General features: G+C 46.5%; 1 protein-coding gene across 1 annotated transcript; it reads right to left on the bottom strand.

Moving 5' to 3' along the window:
- Positions 1 to 756: 756 nt before the first annotated feature.
- TMEM39A (transmembrane protein 39A) lies at positions 757 to 22633 on the bottom strand. Its single transcript, XM_031613146.2, has 9 exons — positions 22476 to 22633; positions 10639 to 10829; positions 7478 to 7700; positions 5956 to 6039; positions 4130 to 4272; positions 3373 to 3721; positions 2370 to 2557; positions 1714 to 1834; positions 757 to 1186 (listed from the first exon to the last, which is right to left on the bottom strand). Exons 2-9 carry the CDS (start codon positions 10749 to 10751, stop codon positions 953 to 955), a joined length of 1455 nt encoding a protein of 484 aa, XP_031469006.1. The 5' UTR covers positions 10752 to 10829; positions 22476 to 22633; the 3' UTR covers positions 757 to 952.
- Positions 22634 to 26287: the final 3654 nt, after the last annotated feature.

The following is a 26287-nucleotide window of genomic DNA, read 5'->3' on the forward strand; positions in this document are numbered from 1 at the left end:
GAAGAACAGATTATTAAAAGAAAAAATATTTCCTCTACTATTAATAACTTTTTTAATACTCAAAATAGCTAAAACGCTGCCAAAATGCTGGTAAGTCTGACAAGAATAAATTTCTTCAGGAACACCTCTGATTGAAGGACTGAATGCACTCTAGTGCAATTACTCAAGGTAGTAGAGATGGCAATATAAAAGTGATACCATCTTTCTAGATTTGGCTATTTCAAATCCTTTTTAAGTGATACACTGCCTTAAAATTGTTATTTCAAGATTTAGTTCATTCTCTGGGTGGAGTTGGCAACCTCATGTTACTATGAAGAGGAATAGGGGCTAAAGCAAAGAAGGGTTTACTTAGAACACATACTTGTATGCTGCTACTCCTGGAAAGGGAACTGAAAGCTTTTGCTGATCAACAGCAAAGTACTCAGCACACTGTTTCTTCCCCTTCCCTAAATTGCTATAGGGGTAGTGCACTTCCAGTGCATATCTTCTTCCCTGGTGCTGAGGCTTCCAGATGAACTGCCCATACTGCTGAAAGCCCCATTTTATTTTCCCCTGGCTCTTCACTCGTGTTTTAGAGAAGACCAGTTCCTACTGCACAGCAATTCTATCCCCACAGTGAGGCAATTGTGTGAGCAAAGCAGACACAGTGACCACACACACAATCCTGTTGCTTCACATAGATATATGTATGGGTATAGATATACGGTATATACACACTGAGCTGGTTTTTTTTATATATATATATAAAATAACACCTTGTTTATAAAGCGACATTTAATTGCCACTGGTTCCCTTCCCACCCCACAAAAACAACAGTATACAAAATATAAAATATTTTAAATATTTATAAACGCCGCAAGAAAAAAAATAGAACTGTACGAAAATATTTTTTTCTGAGGTTCCCTCCCTGCCCTGTGGGAAGGAGAGGGGAAGGGGTACACATTTGGCAGGCCTAGTGTGCCTTGAGTCCATAGTTGTTAAGTGGATAGGAATATGCCCTGCCTAATACTATCCGGTCCCGGAGGAGCTTAAATAAGACATAATAATTGCAGAAAAGGATGAGGGCCATGGAGAGGGTATGATTCCACTTCTCTGAACGCAGCAGTGAATAGAGCTGGTAGCAGACCACGCTGCCTTCGATGAGAATCAGCAGGTTGAGCAGCCGTAATGGACGGTGGAAAAGGAACTGTGGAGGTAAAAAGCAGATTTATCATTTTTTGCCATGGTAAAGTGGGGAGAAGTGTGTGTGTAATTCTGTCCAGTGCCACTGAGCTGGGCAGAAGAAGTGTTTGTATTCCAGCCACTGCTAACTGCTACGCAGGGAAAGCAGCATAAAAGAAACAAGGCATGTAAAAATGTCATTTTCCTTGAGAGGAGGACCAGTAAAGTAACCTACAGGCCAACTGACATGCCTTCTCATTTTACTAGATGTTCTGTTAGCCACAGTCCTCTCATGAACACAGTAATGTCTGATGAGCTGCATCACCACAATGAGAAAACACCGACAAGGCAGCCATTACTTCTGTCTTGACCAGACATTTGAATAATACTGGGATGGGAAAACCCTGCTGCTAAGAATAGGCCTTCTGTTTAGCACCAACAGACTGCTGCCCAGCATCAAACTGTTCCAGACAACTTGCTCTGTTGCAGCTGCTAGGTTTAAGCCTCTCCTCCCTTCCACAGCTGTGACCCAACAAGAGAAGAGATACTTGCATAAAAGCGGGCATGGGACACGTCGGAAGGCACTGCTACATTGTAAGGCCCAACTGCTTTATACAGGCATCGGCTTCGTCGCACCAGAACTCCTTGTGGCCATATTGTGTTTTCTGACCAGCTGTGGGAAAAGAATGCCAGAGCATTAGCACGAGGGGAAGCAGGAGAGAGGATGTTCTCAACTCACTGAACATGGGTTCACAGGAATGGACTGCATCTAGAAAAACACCAAAGCTTCTGTGACAAGGGAGTCACAAGGGAATCCCCACTCCCGTTTGAAAAATGCAGAGGCAAGGAGCTCACAAGCTCACCAGGACTCTGCCTGGGCAACATGAAGAAATGGCTCCCTATGCAAGAACCTAGCCCGCTATGCTGGTGGGGCCACCCTTGCCCCCATGTGACTGCTCTAGCGGCCAAGAGTGTTTGTCTCCAAGAAAAAAACAGCACTTGACCAGAGAAGCTTTTGGACAGCTTTCTAGAGCAGTCACTTCTGTCTCCTGGGAACAGAAAAATCAGAGTTGCATCTACTACCTGTGACACTGTGAGGAGTGTAGAAGCTTCCTCAGTAGACAAGCAAGTATCAGCAGTGCTCATCCACCAGAATGTCTCATCAGCCCCTTGTTGGCAGGCTAAGCCCTCCCCATCCCCACACTCACATATGCTGTGGAGCATTGCTGTAGGAGCCATGTTCTAGTTTCTGCCACTTGCCAAGGTGGGCAGCCGATCTGTGGAGCAGGTCACAGTACTTGGGAGGCAACAGCTGAGTGGTGAGCATGACAAAGGCATTGATCCACACCATGATGAGGTGCTCACAAGACCAGCGCATGTCGTAGTACTGCGTGCTCTGCAAAGAGACCAGACAAGAGCTCGGCACCACTGTCACTCAGCAGAGGAGGGAATGACAAGGGACGTACTGCATGTGCATCCAGCAGACCCACATCACACGTTACAGGCATGCGCTTTTGGACCAGTGATTTCAGAGGGTTACAGCTAGGAAACACTCAAGGCTCCCTTCTCCTTGATCTGAAGGAGAAAGGGCAGGGGCATGATGCTGCAGCTGGTGCATCTCCTCCTCTAGCAGCGGATGACAGGAGGGTCTGCTTGCCACAGAACTGCTTCAGGAGCACCAGTTGCACCAGGACTGCTACATGGATTGTGGAGTCCTGCCCGTTTCATTACACCAACTGGAGCTCATACAAATTAGAAAAAGACAATAGATACAACCCCCACGCTGACAAGGGGTTCTTGAATTTAGGCTCCCAAACGTTCTAGTTGGCTCTGCTTTCTAACAGGCTGAACACCAAAGCCTCTGATCCAAGCACTCAAAACTCAGGATGATATTGGATCTGAGACAGGTAACGACAAGTGCCCTTCTCTACAAGGAACGCCGCTATCCATCTGCCTAGAGCAGGGGGTGGGAGAAGGGGAGTTAGTAAGTGGGGTGATGGGACTAGAGGTGCATCACATTTATGGCAATACCTATCCGCCAACCAGGAGCAGTACTAGTGCACTCCGGATGCAGCCATGCTCCGCTATCCGGGCTGCCAAAGGGGAGACAGAGAAAAGGGGAATTAACCAAGAATCTGGCCCGGCAGCAATTCACACAACATTCAGAAGGAGGCGGCAGACAGGGGCACAAGAGAAGCAAACAAGAGCTACCTTGACAAAACACAGTGGCAGGAAGGCCACGTAGTAGGCACTGAAGAGAGAGTTGAAGAGAACTTCCTTGATCCTGCGGTTGAAGTCTGCTTTTAGGCACTCCACTTCATTGCGGATGAGATCTGGGGAGAGGGGGCAGCTGTGGGTAGGGATAGATGTAGGATTATTGAACTGTTCTCTCAAGGATTCCCACAGGAGCGAGAGGAAATCTTTGGGTTTGACCAGGCTGCTGACAGCTGAAGACCCATCTTCCACCATCTGATCCTGTACCAAGTAACCACAGTCCGCAGGCAGGGGCTGTGCTCTGCTGTCCTGGTGGAAGCAGCACAGAGGAACATAAACACCAAACCTGTGGGGAAAGAAGGAAGAAAGAAAGGCTGAAATGACATACATCCCAAAATGAAGCAGGGGCCACCTTCAAGAAGGACACCACATGAAGCAAACACCTAACTCAAAAAACTGTGCTTAAAAGTTTCTTAAATCCCACTCGTGGAACAAGTGATCTCAGTGGCTCGGCTGTCAGCTGCAAAGGCCTGTCATGCAAATAGCAAGCTGCAGACAATTTGCTTCATAGAGTCAGGGCTCCTCCCTGCATCATCTTTTAGCTACTCCTACTTCCCCTTTATTCGTAAGATAAGATTTGTGTCTGTGTTTTAGGGACAGATTACAGCCAGCAGCTCTGATTCCCATAGTGGCTAACCCCTAGGCAGCTACGCTCCGCCTGCCCTGAAATTACAAGGTATCATTCATTACTCACGGGTAGCCCAAGAAGAGAAGATTGAGAACGGAATGGCTGCGGAAGAGGTTGACTAGAGTCCAGCAGAGTACCCAGCCACAGAGGGTAAGTAGCACCAGGCGCACCATGTAGTGAATCACTGACGTTGCGCCCACCTGAGAGGCCTACAAGGAGAGAAGATATGTTCAGCAGCCCTACTGCACTGGTGCTCAAACACACACGGGTGCTTCTAGAGGAAGAGCAGTGAGAGGGTCCAGGAAGTATACTGTATGAGGGATGGTTGCCCTATTCCTTCCGGAAGTAAAGAGAAATGCCTTGATGCCATGTTTGGGAGAAACCAGAAGATTCATAAATAAGCACAAGTTCTAGGGAATGACTAAAATAGGGCCCTTAAAAAAAAAAAATCAGAGCTGCAAAGTAAAAAGTATTTTCACTCAAGTCCTTTAACGCTCTGATGATATTCTAGCATAGCCTGAAAAGCATTTCCTCTTGCTATTTCATTGGCAAAGATCACATTTCAGCATTCATTTTCCTAAAGAAGCAGATGATATTGTTCTCTGTTGAAGGAAGAGAAGATGGTGCACATATGCAATCCATTAGGATTTCCACCATTCATCTCTACTGGGTATACCAGACTGCAGCCTAAAGAGGAGGAATCATCTTCAAAATGGCAGCAAAACAGCTTGCTCCAGTCTCCAAAGATAGCAAAGATTCTTACGGAAGGGAGCGTATAAACAGGAGAGGGAATGACTGTTTGATAGTGGCAGGACAAGGGGGAATGGTTTTAAACTGAGACAGGAGAGGTTTAGGTTAGATATTAGGAGGAAGTTTTTCACACAGAGGGTGGTGACACACTGGAACAGGTTGCCCAAGGAGGTTGTGGATGCCCCATCCCTGGAGGCATTCAAGGCCAGGCTGGATGTGGCTCTGGGCAGCCTGGTCTGGTGGCTGGCGACCCTGCACATAGCAGGGGGGTTGAAACTAGATGATCATTGTGGTCCTTTTCAACCCAGGCCATTCTGTGATTCTATGATTATAATCAATGGGATGTGCAAGAACTTGCATAGAAGGTTTCAAAGCAGATATTTCAGTCTTTGGGAGGCTTTATGGAGGATGGGAACATAAATGACAATGGCACAAATCAGAGATGAAAGAACTTCTGAGATCCCACCTTCTCTGTTCACCCATTCAATAACTCTTAACTGTTGGGAGTTTGTTTTTAAAACTAGTTGTTAGTCTGGAGTTGTATTAACTGTTTCAGTGGAGAAGCTGCCATTTTCTTCAAAATAACCTTTATCAAACACATACTTGGCCAGATTCTGCACTCACAAACACAGAGAGGGTCTCAAGATCTAAGCTCACATGACTAGATCCTCAGAGTTACTGAGTAACCAGGAGAGGAAGAGCAGTTCTGCCAGCTAATCCTATTTCACTTTAGTATACTCAGATGTCCTCCTTCTGATGCTTCCCTTTGATCTCCTGTTCACTCTTCCAGTCTTAGCTAACCTATTTGCCATTATGCAACCCAACTTGCAATTCTCTCAGCCACTTCTCTGGCATGTGATAGTAAGCTACAGTATTGTGTCTGCAGGGATATAGAAGCCAGTGGAATAATTTCATCTCCTTTTAGCTGAAAAGCAACAGGGCTATCCAATAGTGCAGGACACAAGTGATCTCAAGGATAAAGGTTCCATGATAGCAGGGCATCCCCAGAATCTTAGGACTTTCACAGTCAGACTTCTTGTGGAGGAAGAAACGCTCCAGCTCTTCAGTTTTCTGAACTTTCTAAGGCTGTCGTGCTCTGCAGTCAGTACTACAGGCAGGAGAGGAAACAGTGGGAACATTACCTCAGAGATGAGGGCCCACACCAGCCTCCGCGCCAGCATCACTGTGATGAACGCCGCCAGGTGGTAGTCAATAAGGTGGAAATTCTGAAGGAGGAAAGAGAAAAGATTCTTGACCAGGGGAAGGGACTCTGAAACCACCCAGCTGGGGTGGGGACTAGAAAGCTGGCTGCTGAAAGCATTAGTACTTTAGACAGGCATGCCCCTAATCTCCCTATTAGGAACACGGGAGAAGGGAGAAAAACAAGTAACACAGGAATGTCTCCAGAGGTAAGGTCTTCCCCACATAAGGAAAAAAAAAATCCACCCGAAGGCAGGTATTTTGAGGGTCAAAGAGAGCTCTAGGACCAGGATGCTACTGTGGAAAACAGCCTGCAAGTTCTCCTGGGAAAAGCCACCAACCAACCACAGCAAGGGCAGCCAAACCCAGAGTCCTGCACACCAGCTCACTTTAGCCCTTCGTCTCAGAAATAGGCTGTAGTGACCACCAGTGCTCTCTGATAATCAAAGTTATGTAAGAAATGTCATCTGCATTGGCCACAGATGTGTATTAATATTGATTTTGGCTGCATCAAGTTAGCTATAGCTCTTGGAACCCTTACAATCTTTTCAGTGAAGTCATCAAATGTGTTCTGGCTAGAACAGTTAGCTGACTCTGAATAGGGCTGTCTCAGAAGGAAATTTTGTGTATGTGAGAATGCCTGACTTATGGGAATAGATATAAGTCCATAAAATGTTTTGAGGTAGGAAAATTAAAATTGAATGCTTTTTCTTCAATAAAAGCTGTATCCAACATCACATAGGTGAATTTGAAACTAACAGCTGGAGAACTGGAGCACCAGCACCACCTGTCTGCACAGCTAACTAAGGAACTAGCTCATGTTTCAATGCAAGAAGACCACATGAATTAAGGACCGTTTCAAAAGTTAGATTTACACAGTCAGGGTTTGCTGACTCAGGTATAAGTCATGCAGACAGGAAAAAAAAGAAAATGAAACTAAGGAGACTGGAAGGTTTACATCAACTGAGAATCTGGCTCTCTCCTCAACTCCCCTGCTGCCGATCTGCTGTGAGATACTAACAAAAACCTCCATCATCCCTACTCTCAAGCTCTGTTGTTTCCATGGGGAAGAGGCACTCACAGCAGGAGGCAGAAGGCTCCTGAAGACTCAACTCCACTTCAAAAATGTAGTGGCTATCGAGGCCATACAAGTGCCTGCATAAATTTCCAGTGAAGAAACCCTGCTTCACTGAAGAACCTCTCTCTCTCTCTCTCTCTCTCTCTCTCTCTCTCTCTCTCTCTCTCTCTCTCTCTCTCTCTCTCTCTCTCTCTCTCTCTCTCTCTCACCTTCCATGTAATTCCCTCCCACCCCATAAAATGAGGGATGACATGGTTGATGGGAGTGTAACTGAAGTCCCCTTCACCCCCTTATGTCAAAGGCTTGGTGAATCCTGACCAGAAGCAGCATGACAAGAAGCTGTGTAATGTCAAAGCGCAAGCAATGGTATTTGCTGGGGAACTCACCAGTGAGGTACAGGAAGCAGGGTGATTGTACGGGTACCACCAGACAGTCTTGTAGATGTTGATGTACTGAATGAAGAGGGCTACCAGTAGGTAGATGAAGAAGAGGAATTCGAAGAGAAGGCTCCCGTCTAACGGCAGGTCAGGGATCCGGCAGTGACGTACAGGCTCTGGAGTAATCAGCGCTGTGATGGGAGGCGCGGAGAGGCTGATGGCACTACCATTCCTGAAGCAGAAAGATACCACTCACTTGGTAAACATTACACATTATCTCCACTGTTTCCCAGGACAGGAAATGCTCAGGGTTCTGAATTTGGGACTAGGCATTGCTTGAGTAGAGATGGCATCAGTCTTGCATTCATATTACTGGTACAAGACTGGTGGTGAGCTTCATCTTCCTCTTAACATGGACAAAACTCTTAGCCAGCATTTTCTGCAGACTACGGATGGACTGGTCTACCAGCAGTGCTGTGATGTGCTCAGCTGTATTTCAGACAAATTGCAAAGGGAAGACTGAAAGTATACTACGAGGAAGAAACCTCAAGCAAAAGTCATGAAGAACTCTGTGCCACACTGAGCTCTTAAAGCTCACTCCTGCTCACCAGTAAGACATTATTACTTTAGTTACATTACATTACTTCAGCTCAGGACAGAAGCACACAGCCTCCTTCCATAGAATCATAGAATCACAAGGTTGGAAACGACCTGCAAGATCATTCAGTCCAACCATCCTCCCATCACCATTGCTACCACAAGCACTAAAGCATCTCGTAGCTCCTCATCCAGATGCCTCTTGAACACCGCCAGGGACGGCGACTCCACCACCTCCCTGGGCAGCCATTCCAGTGCCTGACCACTCTGAGAGAAAAAGTTCTACCTTAAGTCTAATCTAAACCTCCTCTGGTACAACTTGCAGCCATTTCCCCGGGTCCTGCTCACTGCCTGGGAGAAAAGGCCAAACCCCTCTTCACCACAACCTCCCTTCAGGAAGTTGTAGAGTGCAATAAGGTCTCCTCTGAGCCTCCTCTTCTCCACACTAAACAATCCCAGCTCCCTCAGCCATTCCTCTTAAGACTTGTGCTCCAGACCCCTCACCAGTTTCGCTGCCCTTCTCTGAACTCGTTCCAGGGCCTCAATGTCTTTCTTGTAGTGAGGGGCCCAAAACTGGACACAATACTCAAGGTGCAGCATCACCAGTGCTGAGTACAGGGGGATGATTACCTCCCTGCTCCTACTGGCCACGCTATTTCTAATGCAGGCCAGGATGGCACTGGCCCTCTTGGCTACCTGGGCACACTGTCAGCTCATGTTCAGCCAAGCATCAACCAACACCCCCAGGTCCCTTTCCTCTTCACAGCCATCCAGCCACTCAGCCCCAAGCCCATAGCGCTGCATGGGGTTGGTGTGGCCGAAGTGCAGGACCCAGCACTTGGCCTTGCTGAACCTCATCCCATGCACCTCAGCCCAGCGATCCAGCCTATCCAGATCCCTCTGAAGGGCCTCCCTACCCTCAGGCAGATTGACACTACCTCCCAGCTTGCTGTCATCTGCAAACTTACTGAGGGTACACTCAATCCCCTCATCTAGGTCATCATTAAAGACATTAAAACAAGATGGGCCCCAGTACCATCCTGGGGGACACCACTTGTAACAGGTCACCAGCTGGACTTAACTCCATTAACTACTACCCGCTGGGCACAGCCCTCTAGTCAGTTCCTTACCCAAAGAAGGGTATACCTGTCCAGGCCATGGGCAGCCAATTTCCCCAGAAGAATACTATGAGAGACTGTGTCAAAAGCTTTGTTGAAGTCTAGGTAGACTGCATCAACAGCCCTTCCCTTGTCTACCAGGCTGGTCACCCAGTTGTAGAAAGAGATGAGGTTGATCAAGCATGACCTGCCTTTCATGAATCCATGCTGGCTGGGCCTGATCCCCTGACACCATGCACATGCCACATGATCTCACTCAAGATGATTTGCTTCATAACTTTTCCAAGTTTTCCACCTGACTTTACTAAGTCAGGCTGAAAGCCCTGTAGTTCCCTGGATCCTTCTTTTGGCCTTTCTTGTAGATGGAGATATAATACTGGGTATTCTCCAGCATTACCAAGTGTCCACTGCCTTTCTGCTAACAGCTCCTCTCTTAAAGAAAGTTAACTAAAAATGGAATGAAGCCATTTGTCAAGGCTGACCTCTCAAATGTGCTCACGCTTCCTTCTTTCCTATCTTTTGGATGAGGCTACGACAACTAAAAGCTCTTGTATACAAAACTGGCAGAGAAATGTTCAGATGCACATTATGCTGTGTCTAACCAAAACCAAGATAAGCAATGCTCCCCTAAGGCCCTAAGACGCTGACACCAAGGTCTTCACAGTCACTTGTTCCTCTAAAATCTAAGACTGAGCCATCCGTCCACCTATCAAGGCCAGAGAAGTCCTTAAAGCCACAACAAAAATGTTTAGATCTCTTTACTCTGTCAAGATGAACCTATACAGAGAAGACCAAGGCCTCAACATGCAGCAAACAGCTTATCTAGTCTGTTCACTTTGGTATGTGTCCTTGTAGTCTTTATGCTAGATGTGGAACCCTAACTATTATTGTGAGTTCCTTTTTCCACCTCCAGCTTCCCCAGAAAACGGAGATGAGCTTTGCAAACTGAGAGAATTGGTTTTGTGTGGATCCAGCAGTGTTAAAACAATAGACATCCTCCTGCCTTTTCTTTCTGTCAGGTAGGAGGGGGTTTCACAGCCGTGCTCTGATGTGTCACAGTAATTTCCCACAGCATTGCAAGAGCCTAGTAATAAAGGCAAGGATTCATAATCTGCTGGGATTCACTCCTCTGCAAACTGCTGCAGGGAAAGACAAAGTGAATACAGCATGATTGCAACCCCACTTCTACAAGCCTCCCCATGGGGCAGATTTTAGTGTGCAGAGAGAATGTGCCACAGCAGAGATGGAAAGAGAAACTGGAAGAGGCTTCTAATGCAGGGCATGTTTCTTCTCGAGTGGGCATTGCAGGGCCTACTCTCAACTAATGCCACATAGATGAGTTCATCTCCCAGTTCCTTGTCAGAACCACCGAGCAGAGTTCAGAGTAGATAGGAGTCGAAGGTTTTAATGTTATCCTAGCCACAAATGTCTCAATAATCCTACCTTTGTCCTCACCTGTTTCTCAAACCAGTACCGTTCCCACAGCTCCCACCAACCAGAGTCTGGAGAGAAGGCAAAGCTGAACGGCTTAGCTGCTGCCGGCTGGGTCCCCTCCTTCCACCGGGCATGACCAGGAACCAGTCCACTTCCAGTGCCTCCAGCAGGCTGTGCCCAGAGACCCAGACAATCCTGAAGCCTTCCCAGGTCTGCAAAGGAGGCAGAAACATCACTTAGGTAACAAACTACAGCTACTATTTCACACCCCCAAATAAATGAATTCGTGCAAAAGGAAGCCACTCTAACACAGAGTGTTAAAGTGGGGACACCCATCACCACCCTAAAAGATTGTGTGATTTCAACGGTATGGGGTCAGTGTCTGCCTGCATATAAAGAACAGAATCCACTGATGCTGTGTCTTTAAAAACGGTCAGCTTACGTTATCACCAATGACTTGCAGCAGTTCCTCTTGGCTGGGAAGTTCCCACTGAGCACCTCTAGTGCTGGAGACAGCACAACCACATACCATATTTCAAAAGCAAATATGGAAAGAACCCTTTCTGTTCTGGTGCGAAGAGCTCTTGGAGCTTTGCAGGTCTTTTTAGACACCAGCACATCATTTGATAGAGTCTGATGCTAGTATACAATTAGGACCCCCTCTGCTAGAGCTCAAAACAGACAGCTTTAATTGGTGTCCATGAAGGTTTACCAAAGCAGTTAATTGCATGGTTCAGTTCCCTTTTGTGCTAAGAAAGCCTGACTGACGTGATAGTAGGAGGCTCATTTAAAAAGGGTAGTGCAGCAAAATGCACACGTATGGGTGCACTTCAAATGCGTGGATAGGCAACAGCACAGCCCAGCCCTAAAAAATAATACATAAAAACATAAGTTTATGAATATTTATTTCAAATGACATTTAAGTGAATCGGTTCCTTAAAATGAACTACCATGAGAGAGATTAGGAACTCTGTATCAGTAACAAAGATGGATTCTCTGGCAGACTTTATCACTTCCCATATCATTTTGCTTTCATTTCATTGACCCTACCCAAGACTACAAGGATTTCAGCAGTCAGGAAAGTTTCTGGTGGCTGTCAGACTGATGGGTTAAACTGGAGTGCAAATCCCAGAAGCCATTTCTAACGAGCATGCTGTGCTCAGAAACATGACACTGAGAGAGCATCTTACAGAAGTGTATTTGCATTTCTGGAGACCGCTCGGGTGCCCTAGTGGCAAAACATCATAGCCAGAACCAACCCAGAATCCAAGAAAAACACTCCCACTTTCTGGGGAGCTCTGAACCTAGCTCTGAAATACATGGGTGGAACCCATTATCTGTGTCTTATTCAGTTATCACCTCCTTTAAAATCTTGAGAAATCATAGCTGGCAGAAACGCTGAAAGTTTGCTGAATGAGTCACATCACTGTCACCATGAACACAGAATGATTCCAAGAAAGCATAAAAACATATTTGAGGGTGGTGGGTTTTTTTTGTTTTTTTTGTTTTTTTTTCCCTTTGGTTTACAAGTTTCTCAAGCTTCATCTCTTACTCCAACAGCCAACTCAAAATTTCAGCAAAAATAAGGTGTTTTTACAGACGAACGTTTTGCACATTCCCACATGAAGGTCACTTAAAGTAAAACAGATTGTGGAGAAAAAAGAATGATGTTGTGAAATTGCACAAAAGGAAAGAGTAAACATCAGACACTTTAAGTTTGGAAGAAAAAGTCTGCATTCTGGCAGACTTCAGAATTCTTATACTAATTCCTGTGACAATACAACAGAGAACAGAGTTCTTCTTTCCCTTTCTAGACAATATTTGAAAGCTCACAACCTTCTCTAGGAATGTTCTAGAGTTCTATTTGGCAATATCCGTATTTCAGTCATTAAATAACAGATGAAAAAAAACCCCTAAACCTCACAATCCTATAAGGAGTAACTTTCAAAACCACTTTAAGCCAAATTAAACTATTATAGGCACTGTGGAAGCTAAAACAATCGATTTAACCCAACCTGCATGCTATTGATGACAACGGATGCAATGCGCATAAGCTGATGTTCTAATCTGAGTTGCTAAGAGTCAGTGAAGGGTATTTTATACCACGTTCAATAGTTTGTGCACATAATTTACCAGCTGTCTTTCATACACTCCCATGAGGATGCTTCATGTGCTTACCAAGAGACACTTGGACACTGCATGATCGCATTCCCACCCTCTGGCTTTGCAAACTAGGAAAATGCTGGTTCCCACCAGTAAAAACGAATGCCTGCAGAAGGGAGCCTCCTGATGTCAGTGCACTGCATTCTAAACTCACCTGAATAATCCCTTTCACGGTGATTCATTAACATTCAGACTGGGCTAATGTATGAGAGCAGTTACTCAAGCCACACTTACCACAGCTTGACTTCACCAGAGCTCAGTCAACTTAGGAAGGGGTCCGTTAGAGCAAAATCTGCCCCATAGACCTTTCTTTTTAGTTTCTGTTTGTAGAACTAGTCAGACCAAACTAGTTCCTCAGAACAAGTTAAGCTAAGTGTTGAAATCAGTTGGACTCCACACCTGCATTTTTGGCTTTGAACCAATCCACTGCCCTCTTTTATAGTCTTCAGTTATTAAGAGATGATTCTACTGTGAAAAATAAGCTAAAAAAAGAGAAGAAAGAGAAGTGCCCATGACCTTTACTCCACCAGGTAAGATTCTTGCGTGCACCACAGTCATTAGGAGTTTTCATTAAGAGCCCATGCAGCAAGCCAGCAGTCCTTCCAGGCTCCTGTCTCGTTTAGAGCCCCCACTCCATGCAGTTGCCCATCAGCACTCATTTCATACAGTCTCAGGTGGAAAGTGAATAATGGTAGATAAAAGCTATTCCTGGAAAAGACCTTTCAGTCCATTAGTTTGATTCCACACAGTTCTTCCCAGTTGACCTGTGATTTCCCTTTAAACATCATGCCTTTGTAGCACCTTCATCCCCAGCATTCCCAGATCAGAAACTGCCCTGGTCCTGAGATCCCCTGCCCTCCAAGGCAGATACAGGCATTTCAAAAATGCACATAGAAGATTTGGGGGATCAGCTACAGATCAGCGGTCCTGAAAATGCATATGGAGAGCTGTGGGCTCTCTTCAGGACAGAGATGAAACCTTCATCTGTAACATGGTTAACAGAAGAGGCAGGAACATAAGGCACCAGCACCTCCAGTTTCTGATTCGTGCTTTTAAGACTACAGACAGCACATGGACATTTCACTTCTCTCCATCAACCACCACCTATCTCGATGAGACAGGACAGAGATGGGCAGGAATCACTGCCACGAGCAAGACCTGAGGGACGAAGATCTCAGCAGACCAACTACCCTGGTCAAGTATTAAATGGGGAGGTTGGTGGCCCTGCATGTGGCAGGGGGGTTGGAGATTCGTGATCCTTGAGGTCCCTTCCAACCCTGGCCATTCTGTGATTCTGTGATACCCGCCAGCTGGGAGATGAGTGAGCCTGTGCCCTTCCTGCTTCCCAGGGTCCATCCCTAAGCATGGTATTCCTGCATCAGCAGCTGTCTAAACAGCACTTACAGGGAACAGCTCAGAAGAGAGTCAGTGACTCATCAGAACAAAAAAACTGCCTGGCTCCCCATCACTTTGCTGGAAACATTATAATGCTTAGCCAGTTATTTTGATAGCGTTAATGCTTTTTAATTGGAGAAAACTCCCAGCTTCCAATCCCCTCTGGAAGCTTGCTGCACCAAAGTCTGACAACTGTCAGAGCTATGAGAACACTCAAGAGGCTCCTTGGCTCCACAAGTCCTACAGGCAGATGCTCTCAAGAGCAGAGAGAGAAACATGGCCACCTTCACTTGAAGTGACGCAGCCTGAAAGACCGCAGGTCTCTCGTTGCAGATCTCCACCTTGATCAGAGAGGCTTATTCCTGCCTAATAAACACATGACACCTTGGGGTGAAGCAACACATCACCAACAGCGAGGATGCTATTCAACAACACTGCTGCAGCTCCCTCACCATGGCAGTTGGTGCTGCACATCACCAGCTCCTGCACCCAGGAGTCTGGTAACCGCACCCCCTATCCCTGCAGCAAGCCAGCTTCTCTCTTGCTGTTCTTCAGGGCACTTATCCTGGGAGTGAACCCAAAGGACAACTCGAATGAGTTGCAAGGCTCCAGCTTCCAGGCCACAGAGGCAAAGTGCCATGTAAGATCTTTTTGGCTCAGCTCAGCCTGAGCAAAAGACCTATAAATTTGGAGGATAGCAGTGGCTGGTGCCCACAGGTGACAACAACTCCTTGTGTCCCACACAGTGGCTTATTTATAAAAGCTTCTTCAGGATGATGCAGACGGCAGCTAGCCTGTGGTGAAAGCATTTCTGACAGGACAGGAAGAGGAAAATAGGACAGGATCCTCTAACTGTTGGGACTGAATACGTACTGTAACAATCCTGACTTTCAGTTAGAAGACAAATAGCTCTTTCTACTTAATTCCCTGTCTCTCCAGCCAGCCTCCAAAACTGAAACAATCCACGTGAAAAAGGTCTCCCACATCATGGAGATCCCTGTTTCAAGTCACCGTGGCTGATCAACCTAACCCCAAACCTGCATTTGTCCCACAACCCCAATGTCTTTGCAAGTTAGCAGTAAATTCATATTTTACTTAAGTTTTCTTTGGAACTGCCATGAGTCCTAAGTAATTGCGGCTCATTCTTACTTCCCTTCAACATGAGCATTCTACTTTTTTTTTTTTTTCTTTTTCTTTTTAGTAAAAACATTTTTACAGATGGAAAAAACTTCAGACACAAAGCTGGCAACCAATTCACCCAACACAATGCAAATAATACACACATCCATCATGAGCAGAGCCTAGAACGGTGATGCCTGCGCCTCGATCACGAGGCCGCCTTGCTGGCAGCATCACATCTGTCACGCCGAAAGCCAGGATGCTACGAAACTTCTGCGGAAACACCAACCGGGTTCAGGCATGAAAGAGCATTCGGTCGCTGCGATGTTTTCAGGAGGAAATAACCGATAGGTTATCAGGTGGAAAGCCAAATATTTGGCTCGCGCAGAGGTCCCCCAGCGCTGAGCAAACACAACCTTTCAACTGGGGCTGGTCGGGAAGGCACACACCTGCCAGCTGGCCCTGAGCAGAGAGGCCAAACCGGTTAGGGACAAGGTCTCCCAAGTCAGCACATTTTCCAAAGCCTCACACTGCAGCCAGTTCGCAGGAGAAGCAGGTTAAGGAGGAGGCTCAGTGCAGGCAGAAGCAGAAAGCCCCCTAGAGCAGAAGCAAGGGCTGGGCTCTGGATGCTGCAAGCTGGCCCAGAGCAGGACAAGGGGAAATGGTTTCAAGTTGAAGGAGGGAAGATCTAGGTTGGATGTCAGGGGGAAGTTCTTTACAGAGAGAGTGGTGAGGTGCTGGAACAGGCTGCCCAGAGAGGCCGTGGATGCCCTGTCCCAAGAGGTGTTCAAGGCCAGGTTGGATGGGGCCCTGGGCAGCCTGGTCTAGTATTAAATGGGGAGTTTGGTGCCATGCCTGTGGCAGGGGGGTTGGAGTTTGATGATCCTTGAGGTCCCTTCTAACCTGGGCCATTCTGCGATCATGCGAATCATCGCCATCAGGTGAAGCACTGCTAGGTTCATTTCTGCTTGGTGACCAAGAGCCAGGAACCACCTGGCTTGCAATAAAACCAACCAGCATGAGCAAGTTACTGTGGGCTTTTCTGATACTGCCAAGCTTCAGCTGAAGAGGATGAGAGGATGAAGAAATCCATCACCTCAGTCCTCTACACATCTGTCAAAAACAATCAAACAAGTAAAAAGGAGAAGAAAAAAAAAAAAAGCAAGTTTCCACAAACTGCATTCATACTATAGGACTGATTTCAGGCATCCTCACTGAGGCAGGCTGACAGAAAGACAAGGTGAAGGCAGCACTTGCCATTTGTAACTGTCACAGCTCTTCACACACCCACTGACAAAAGGAATGAAAAGTTCTCCAGGAAAAGCCTATCCAGGTTGGAGTGGGTGCAGTCAGTGTTGTTTAGTTCATTTTGCAGATGTGCTCCTCAAGGATGGCAAACAGATAAAATTATCTCAGAGAATGAAAAAGTAACTTTTAAAAATGGAAGATTTCCAAACCAAACCCTACAATCCTCAGAAACCCCCTCAAATTCCTTACTTTAGGAGTATACAGGAGACAGAGACCCTCTGTCAGGTGCTGCTGCACACCATGGTGGTAGCAGAAGCAGGCTGCTGGGACCACAGACACCTCCTCCTTATGTAATTCCCTTGTCCTCTTCTACAGGGCACTCTTCAGGCAGCTCTTTTGCCTCAGCTTTGCTGTTTGTAGCAACTGCAAGGGATTGCTTTATGCTTTGCAGAAAGCTCAGAGAGTTACAAGTGCTATGGGCAGCCTGGTCTGGTGGTTGGTGACCCTGCACATAGCAGGGGGGTTGAAACTAAATGATCATTGAGGTCCTTTTCAACCCAGGCCATTTTATAATTTTATGATACAGAATACAGATGTACTCAAGTCCTTGTGAGCTGAAAGCAAGAAGATGCAGATGCTGTTCACTGTCAGTGAACTACTGGCAACAGGAGTGCAAGAACAAAGCTGCCATACGTGAGGTAATAAAATAATCCCTCATAACCATGTAATTACACTGTGCAATTAGGTGCTGCAGGATGTCACAGCAAACAGCTTAGTAAGACTTTAATGAAGAACTGTAATGATCTTATGAATGAAGACAAGTGAAACAATGTTCAAAACAACAGCAAAAAAATAATGAAAAATAAACCCAAACCACCAACATATGGTCCTCGAGGGCCAATCTGCTACAAGTGGCCAATAAGACACTTCTCAGCAAGACAACGGTATCACACAGTTCACAAGATGTTAACATTTTCTTTGGCCTCCTCCATTGTATACAGCAATAATCACTGCCAAATACTGGTTTTTGGAATAAAGAAAGCATCTGCTTGTTCTTGTATGAAAACAGGACAGAATGGCAAAGTTGATATTTTCCAGCATCAGCAGGAAACACAGTCCTGACTAGTTGGATCATTGTTATTTTGGTCCTTCATCTCCCATGCTTCCAAATCGCATGGGAAAAAGGAGAGGAACTCCCATCTTGTTCAGTGCAAGAGATTCACACTGAAGAGCTGGCAAGATTTATTAAGCTAGACATATGTTTCTTAAAGACAACTTGTACTGTCATATGAAAGCCCACGAGAGTTTGAGCTTCAGATCCAAAATAGGCTTTGGATACGTAACTCCACAAGTTTTAAGCTCCAATTCCACATGACTATTGAAGACAGAAAACAAAAGTTCACTTTAGAAATCATTTTTCTTCACTCTTTGCCATAAGATAAATCAACTGCCAGGAAGTCAGAGGACTCACCAGGTATCTAGGCACTTCTAGCGTGTCACTGATGCGGAGCTAGGTTCACATACGGCCAGCTTTGAGACTGGCTAACGTACAAAAAAGGAATCCTCTGCTTCAAGAACCTACCTTTTAATTCTCAGCCAACCAAGTCACCAAGAAGTATGCACTTTCTTCTCCCTTCCTCAACATGTACATGTGGACCAACAGCACAAGTACGTGACTGCAAGCCAGCAACCCATTGCTTTTCAGTCTCTCCTCTTCCACCAACTTGCAGGGAAGTGGTTTTACTGATTCAGGCCTCAACTTCCTTATCTCAAAAGGGATAAACAGTTGGACAAAGTATTTCTTCTCCTGGGGGTTCTCTGTATGTAGTAGTGAATATTTTTATAGTATTATTCTAGAGCTTTAGACGAGCTTTTTTTAAAAACAAACAGAAGCAGCTTTCCTGCTGGTTTTGCTTCTCTGCCAACCTCTATGTTTAATTTAATGGAGACCAGCCACGATGACAAACCATGGGGAGTCACTAGGATTTTTCTATTTTGTCCTCACACAGCTAAAAATAAGGCAGGCATCTGCTATCTGCAGCAGTGAGTTTGAAGACGTGGAGTACAAGAAGCACTTTGCAAAGTCATTTCACATTTTTGTCCTAAGAGCATCGAATGTAACTTTGACTGGTACTATGTACACACAGGTGTGCATCCCCACACCTGATCAAAACAGATCCAACAGATTCCATGGAGGGCCTTCCTGCATCTCTTGAGCCTTTCTTCAAGTCCCCAGACTGGAATTCCAATCAGAAAGTATCAGTGCAATGACAGCTTGCACATCCCTGACACCGTGGAAAAGTGGAATTCTAAATAAGTCATAATTAGTATATTAGGAGTGTTTAATCTGCATTAAAACACAAAACACATGAGAACACCCTCTATTTCCATCTTAAATAACGAGCAGAGGCAATATTTCATCCATTTCACTTGGCCTGGTCATGCAATTTCTCCACCAAACAGTAAGAATCTCAATTCCATTTCTATTACTCCGGTAGGCAGCACTCAGAACCTCATACAAGCACATGCAGAGCAGGAAATGCAGTAGGACATAATAATCCCTGGTATGATTAATTACACCAAGACCAGTTTAGCGGTCTGAATTTGCATGAATGCTCTGCACTTTGGGCCACAGAAGTCTACTGATGATGCTGCTTCAAACCGAACACTTCAGACCAGCCAGCACATCTGGATGTTGCTGCACCATAGTCACCAGCCCAGCTTTTCTAACTCGGTTGCACAATACTCACTTCCCACTAGAAGTCTTGTTTTCCGCTTGCAACATGTTCCGTCCAAGTCAAAAAAAGGTTGGAAATGACTCTCAAGTGAATATACCTCACGAAGAATGGCAGGAAATCTTCCAGGAGAGTTTGTGACAGCTCACGAATGATTCAGCCAAGTCACACAAGGTTTACCTCTAATTTTAAAACCATCACCTGCTAAAAGCTCTGCCGCTCATCTAATTGTGGTACAGATAAAAAAAAAAAAAGAACTGAAGTTTCCATCACAAGAGACCTGCTGTGGTTAGATGAACAAAGAAGAGGGGAGTGCTAACTTTGTGATATCATCTCTCGTTGTGGTAGGCCAAACTCTGCAAGCATGGAGCGGGGCACGGTGGCAGCAGAGAAAAAGGATTACTGCAAGAAGAGGAAGGCTGATGGCCATGAAGTCGTATCTTACTTACAGTTTCTTGTGCTTAAGCCAGCAGAGCAGCACTGATGCTGAACTATACCAAGTCTCCAGCTGAATGGCAACGCAAGAAGCAGCAGCACAGAGCTGAATCACAGAATGACCTGGGTTGAAAAGGATCACAATGATCATCTAGTTTCAACCCCCCTGCTATGTGCAGGGTCACCAACCACTAGACTGCTCAGAGCCACATCCAGCCTGGCCTTGAATCTGGTCTTAGAAGAAAAATGTGTATTAAGTAGCACAATACCATAGTGCAGAGTTAAATACAACAGTTGAAGACAAAGCACAAAGACCCCAAGCATTTCAGTAGATTCTGCAAACCAAATTCAACCCTCCTCTGTATTTCTCTGCCTCCATCTACATGTCAGGATCCACAATCTTGTAATGAACAAACATAACAATGGTTGAAAAATCAGTAGTATTGCTAAACCTAGATTCTGTTAGTAAACAAATTCAACTAACTTTCCAAACAGAGATGGAAGGTCAAGCACCTCTTTGCATTGACAAAACACCTCTTGTTTAGATCCAGAGTACGAATGCAGCCCCTTCAACTCCGACTTTTGTATTCATACACTAAAACAAAACTGATCCACATACTTGTCATGTAACTGCCAGGATGAGAAAAAAAAAAACAAACTAACAAAAAAGAAAAAAAAAATCCAGAAAACCTTTCTCCATGATTTCATTACACGAGGCACAGGGAAAGCTCTGAGAATCAGCATTGTCCAGCTGCTCTGCCTTACACACCCAACCCTACAGCTGCATGGACTGCCTGACTGGCTTCTGAACTGAACGCTCACAGAAACTGGAAGGCACCTTAACAACCATTTCTAATACATATGCTCTTGCTGTATTTTCAAACATCCAGACTTGATGCCTACGAAAGAAAAACGTTACTTTTATGACATCCAGAATTTGCAATGCAGACATTTTTGAAGAAAGACTTGCATTCGGTACTGCCTGATACCAAACACAGCTGAATGTTTTTCTTCCCCTCAAATACTACGTATATAATTTAATTCCAGCTCTGTAAATTTCAAACCAAAACGCAGTGGCTGAAGCAAGCACAGACAAAAAAAAAGTGATTAGGCCTGTCTGGTACTGAATAATACATACAAGTATAACCATATTAGTGACGCACAATATTGCTAATATAGACAGGTCACCATGATGAAAATAGCTTTATTTCCTTGGCTACCACAGGATGCCATTACTGCCCCTGTAGAAAGTATTCTTTTATTCAGAAAGGTGCTAAACTGTACTTCTCAACAAGTTCTGAAAATTATTTGTTTTCTTACAAGCAGAATTGAAACATTCCCTACAAAAGAAGGAAGCTGAACCATCCATCGTGCAGTCAGAAAGACTGACATGCAAAGTAAAAAATGTAAGGTAAAAAAATGGAAAATGCTAGCCTTTTTAGCATCATCAATTATTTGGGTGGCTCGGGCTGAGATAGTACGGAAGCCTTTATTAAACAGGAGTGTTAATAAATGCCTTCCAAAAACCAGGGCACGAGTGCCTGCAGGTTGGCAGGTCTGCCAAGAGACAGCCAGGAGTGAGCCCATGCACAGGGGGAGGCATGCAGGCACCGCTCCGTGGCCTTAAAATTAGGAGTGCACATCACAGTGTAACAGCTAACTGGCCAAGATATCACACGATCCCTCCAAACAAATACGATCCGAATGGCGTTCCCACACTATGTGCCGTTTTGCACTATGAGACAACAGTCAGACAGCTGAGAACAGAAACAAAGAGTGGCTGCGTCCACGCCTGGAGAAGTTCCTGTCTGAGAAAGGGTATGGAGAGGCTTCAGCACAGCTCCCAAAGGGGCTGGCACTGCCTGGCTGCTACTCTGGCATTGGCTGGGTTTTACCAGCAGAGCACCCTTGAGGAAGCCAAGTGCCTAGCTGGATGAGCTTGCACTCTTGGGAGGAGAAATAAGTGTCAGAAACAAAGCAGGCCAGCAGTGTCAGGAGGTGAGTAAAGGTACGGGGTGGACTACAAGGCTGGTGTCCCGCTCTGCCCTCAACACCCTGTGAAACGGCTGAGCCCTTTTGCTCCCATGCCGGCCCACGGCTGGTCACCCAATCTTTCCTGACCGCAGGCAGTTAGCAGACCTGAGCTGGCTACAGAGCGGATGCCTCACCTCTAAACGCCGTACAACTCACCGCTCAGAGTACAGATGTCTTCTTCCTTCCCTTACAGCCATTACAGACACCAGGGACCTGTTATTCCCCTCGAAAAGCACGCACAAGAGTGACCAGACTCTGCAAACAAAGCTGCCTGTGTGCCAGCTAACGTTCACTCAGCAAAGAGACCCCGGCACACACAGAGAGCCGCCCCTGCAGCGAGGCCTAACCCCGTGCTGCATCATGGAGGCTGCCGCGTTCCCCCCGCGGACCGCAGAGCCAACCCCGGGACTCGGGCCCCCGCGGGGCCGCAAGACCCGTCCCTTCGGCCCAGAGCCGAAGAGCAGAACCAACCCACCCCCCCGGCGGCCCCACGCACGCTTCCACGCGTCGGATCCCCGTCCGTCGGCCTCCGAGCGCCCGGCTCCCCCAACACGCCCAGACACGTTGTCTGAGCCCGAACGCACGGCTCGGGCACGAAGCTAAAACGCGGAGCTGGGGACGCGGTACCTCGCGTTTTCAGAGGAACGGCTCGGAACACCGACAGCCGCCCTGAGCCCCGCTGAGGGAGGGAGCCGGGCACCTTCACGGCACGGACGGGGCGGTACTCACACATCCACTCGCCGCTCGGACATCGGCCGGCAGCGGGTTCCCTCCCCGAGGGCAGCGCTGCCCCGGGCCGCCGGGTGGGACGGGGCGGCGGAGCGGGCTCCCCGCGGATCGCTCCTCCTGCCGCCGGGCGGACCCACCTGGCGGCCGCCGCTGCCCGGAGCCCCGCGGCGGGGCGGGGGCGGGCGGCCGCAGCCCCCCGAGAACGGGAGGAAAAGGAGGCGGGCGGCACGGGCTCGGCACCCCGGCGCGGCCCTGCGCAGCTGCCCGGGAGACGTGGCAGTGAGGGCTGATGCTCTCATCACAGGGCGACAGGCGGCGGCGGCAGCAGCCACCGCGGCGGCCGGGGGAGCGGCCGGCCCAGGGAGGGCGGCGCCCGCGGGGCGGGGCGGCAGCGCCTCGCCGCCATCTTGGTGGTGGCAGCGGGAGGAGGTGGGAAGCGCGGAGAGGGGAGAAGGCGGGGGTTGGGAGAGGGAAGGAAAGAAATATGAAAAAACGACAAGCGAAGTGAAGGGAATCGCTCAGCGCCTTACACGTGCAGAGCAGTGCCCGGGCAGTCTCACAACAACAGGCAAATTGGAAGGCGAAGGGCCACCCTGTTCTGTGTGCAACCCAGTTAACTGTGAGCAGGGCGTAACAGGAGTGCCCCTTGGCCTGAGGCCTTTAAGTTGAGGGAGAGGAGATTTAGGTTGGACGTCAGGGGGAAGTTCTTTACAGAGAGTGGTGAGGTGCTGGAGCAGGCTGCCCAGAGAGGTTGTGGATGCCCCATTCCTGGAGGTGTTCAAGGAATGGGGCCCTGGGCAACCTGATCTAGTATTAAATGTGGAGGTTGGTGGCCCTGCATGTGGCAGGGGGTTGGAGTTTCATGATCCTTGAGGTCCCTTCCAACCCTGGCCATTCTGTGATTCTGTGAATCATAGAACCATTAAGGTTGCAAAAGACTGCTAACGTCATCTAGTCCAACCATCAGCCCATCGTCCATGCCCACTAAGCCACGTCCCTCAAATAAAGAACAAAGAAAAAGAGTGAACCGCGTCACTCAGAACTGGTGAGTTTTGTTCAGCATCACTGTTGAATGTTTTTTCTTCATTTGTGTTTTTTTTTTTAAACCCATGCATCATCTTCACGTTGGCTCAGGGAAGAGGCTCCAGAGGAGACTTTCTCTCTGTTTGCTTTTGCCATGCCATGCACATTTTTGTTGCTGTAGGATCACAAGTAATCACAAATCCAGTCAGTTTGATGTTTAGCATCGTACGATGCCAAAAAAAAAAAAAAAACAAAAAAAAAACCTTCACTGCTTCATTACTGCAAAATCTATTTATCCCATGGCTGAACACCAGCAGCTGAGAAGCCCTGCTGCCTGTGCTCAGCCAGGAGATGATGTAGTGCTGTGCCTGGCTAGAGAAATCATAGAATCATAGGAGTTGGAAGGGATCTCAGGGGATCACCAAGTCCAACCCCCTGCTAAAGCAGGTTCTACAATAAGTTGCACAGGAAAGCAGATGGGTCTTCAAATATCTTCAAAGATGGGGGCACCACAACTCCTCTGGGCAGCTTGTGCCAGTGCTCTGTCACCTTCAAAGTAAAGTTCTTCCTTGTGTTTGTATGTTGCAGTTTTTCCTGTGTTGCATTTTTTGCCCATTGCCCTTTGCCCTGCTGCTGGGCACTACTGAAAAGAGCCTGGCCTCACACCTTTGATTCCCACATTTTAGATATTTAAAAACAGTGATAAGATCCCCTCTCAGCCTTCTCCAGGCTGAAGAGTCCCAGGTCTCTCAGGCTTTCCTTGTACAAAAGATGCTCCAGACCACTCGTCTTTGTGGCCTTCCACTCTAGGAGATCCCTGTCTTTCTTGAACCGAGGAGCCCAGAACTGGACACAGTACTCTAGATGTAGCCTCACCAGGACAGAGAAGGGTGGGAGGATCGCCTCCCTTGACCTGCTGGCCACACTCCTTTTAATGCACCCCAGGAGTCCTGAACCACCTGCGCATGACAGACTCAGGGGCACTGGCAGACTCAGTGAGGAACAGTAGGGAAGCAACATTGAGAATTATTTGCAATAGCCACCAAGTGGTGGCAAACATTCAAAGGCTGATTGACACAAAAGCAACCGAAGAGTATTCTTGAGCACCATTCAGCTGTATGGCACTGTAGGGCAAGATTTGATGGGGGCAAATTTCTTCTCAGCAATGTCAGTTTAAGTCTGGATACATACAGAAGTATCTTAGAGCTACTATTCGTTTTGACTCAAAAAATGATGGATGTTTTCAGGTTCTCATACCCTCTCACCTCTCTCCAGCATACTGCCCATTAATGGTTATGGATACACATCTGATACAGAATTCAATGAAATGGCATGGAAGCTCTCATGCTTTGTCTTTCTCTTTCCTAGTTTTAATGAAAACAGTATGAGTCTGGGACAATTGCAGAATAAGAATTTATTCTCATCAACCCTTGGTAACTGTATTTCAGAATTCCCTTTCTTTTATCTGTCAAGGTCTTTGCAGCCATTGCATGGCTGAATGCATCGTAGAGAACTGTCAACGTTTGGGTCCTTGCTCTCCTCATGTTTGAAAGGAAGCTGTAACCCAGATCAATCTATGGCAACTAGCACTGAGGACTAAGGAGTGGCTCAGGCAGAATGTGAAAGATGACATCATCCCTTTTGTATTTTAAGAAATCCCCTCTCATCAGTTTTAACTGACCTTTGCATGGGACTTTATCACAGAGTGTATCAGTGAGGAGCCTGAAGACAGAAGCCCATGTTTATAAAGATCCCCTATCATTAAATGTAAAAGGGCCTACTTGCTGAGGTTACTATAAATACAACTCAGTGCTATAAAATACAAAGAAAGATTATTCTACCACTTTCCTCACTGGCCAATACAATCACAAGTGGTATAAAATGCAGACTTTATATACTCTCAGCCAGTTGAGCACAGGATTTTGCCTATCTTTACCTCTGTTCCTATTTTCTCCTAACTCTCATTTGCCCTCTGACATTTCAGGCATTGCCCTTTTTATCTCTTTCTCACTTCTGCCATTCTGCTTTGTGCCAGTTTTCTACTGACTCTTAGAAGACAGAAACCATTTGTCAGCCATTCTCCCTCCTGTTTCAAATCCCTTTCCATTTTCATTGATTTAAGTCTTTCTTTTTTCATTTTACAATGTAACCCCTTACCTTTTTACTCCAGGTCTATTGCCTCACAATCTGTGGAACATAACTGGATGTGACCCTGAACAATCATGTAAATTTGCCACAGGATATAGCTGTCATTTAATTCAAAACATCAAAGCCTACCACGGACAAAGCAAAGACATAACTTCTGTCTTCTGTAGACATACTCAGATAAGGCTGAGTACCACTAACAACGTATCTGAAGCAACAGAAGTTCAGTGTGAACCAGTTGCTTGAATGTCCACCAGTTGCTGGGATGACTTCTGAAGCCAATTCTATACTTGCTACTGTTACCACGCTGCTATCAGCACCGGAACCATTTTAAAGTTAGCTTTGCTTTGTCTACTTTACTACTGTGACAGTAAAGTCTCTGCCTGCACATATTTCCATTGAAGTTATTTTTTGCTCCCAAATATTGGAAAGATAGTGTGTGCTAGGATTGGGCTCTGAGGTTTAAAATAGGTTGCAGCTGATTAAGATACAGTAAAAACAGGAACAGAGAACTCTGAATTTAACACAACAGTGTTAAGACTTCTACTGTCATGGATGCTGCAAGCTGCTGATGTCTAAATGCTTGGGATGAGAATTCCTCAGATACCTCCAACTAACTGGATTTTATGGGCAAAACACTGCCT

This window comes from Phasianus colchicus, chromosome 1, assembly GCF_987193195.1.
Source record: "Phasianus colchicus chromosome 1, bPhaCol1.hap1.1, whole genome shotgun sequence".
Lineage (NCBI taxonomy): Eukaryota > Metazoa > Chordata > Aves > Galliformes > Phasianidae > Phasianus > Phasianus colchicus.

Excerpts from the sequence above, each read along its gene's own strand:
- TMEM39A (XM_031613146.2), bottom strand. The coding sequence starts at position 10,751 with ATGCCCGGTGGAAGGAGGGGACCCAGCCGGCAGCAGCTAAGCCGTTCA. Across the intron at positions 6,040-7,477 it reads CTGCTTCCTGTACCTCACTG|AATTTCCACCTTATTGACTA; the intron begins GTGAGTTCCCCA and ends TTCCTCCTTCAG. Across the intron at positions 4,273-5,955 it reads TGTGGGCCCTCATCTCTGAG|GCCTCTCAGGTGGGCGCAAC; the intron begins GTAATGTTCCCA and ends CTCTCCTTGTAG.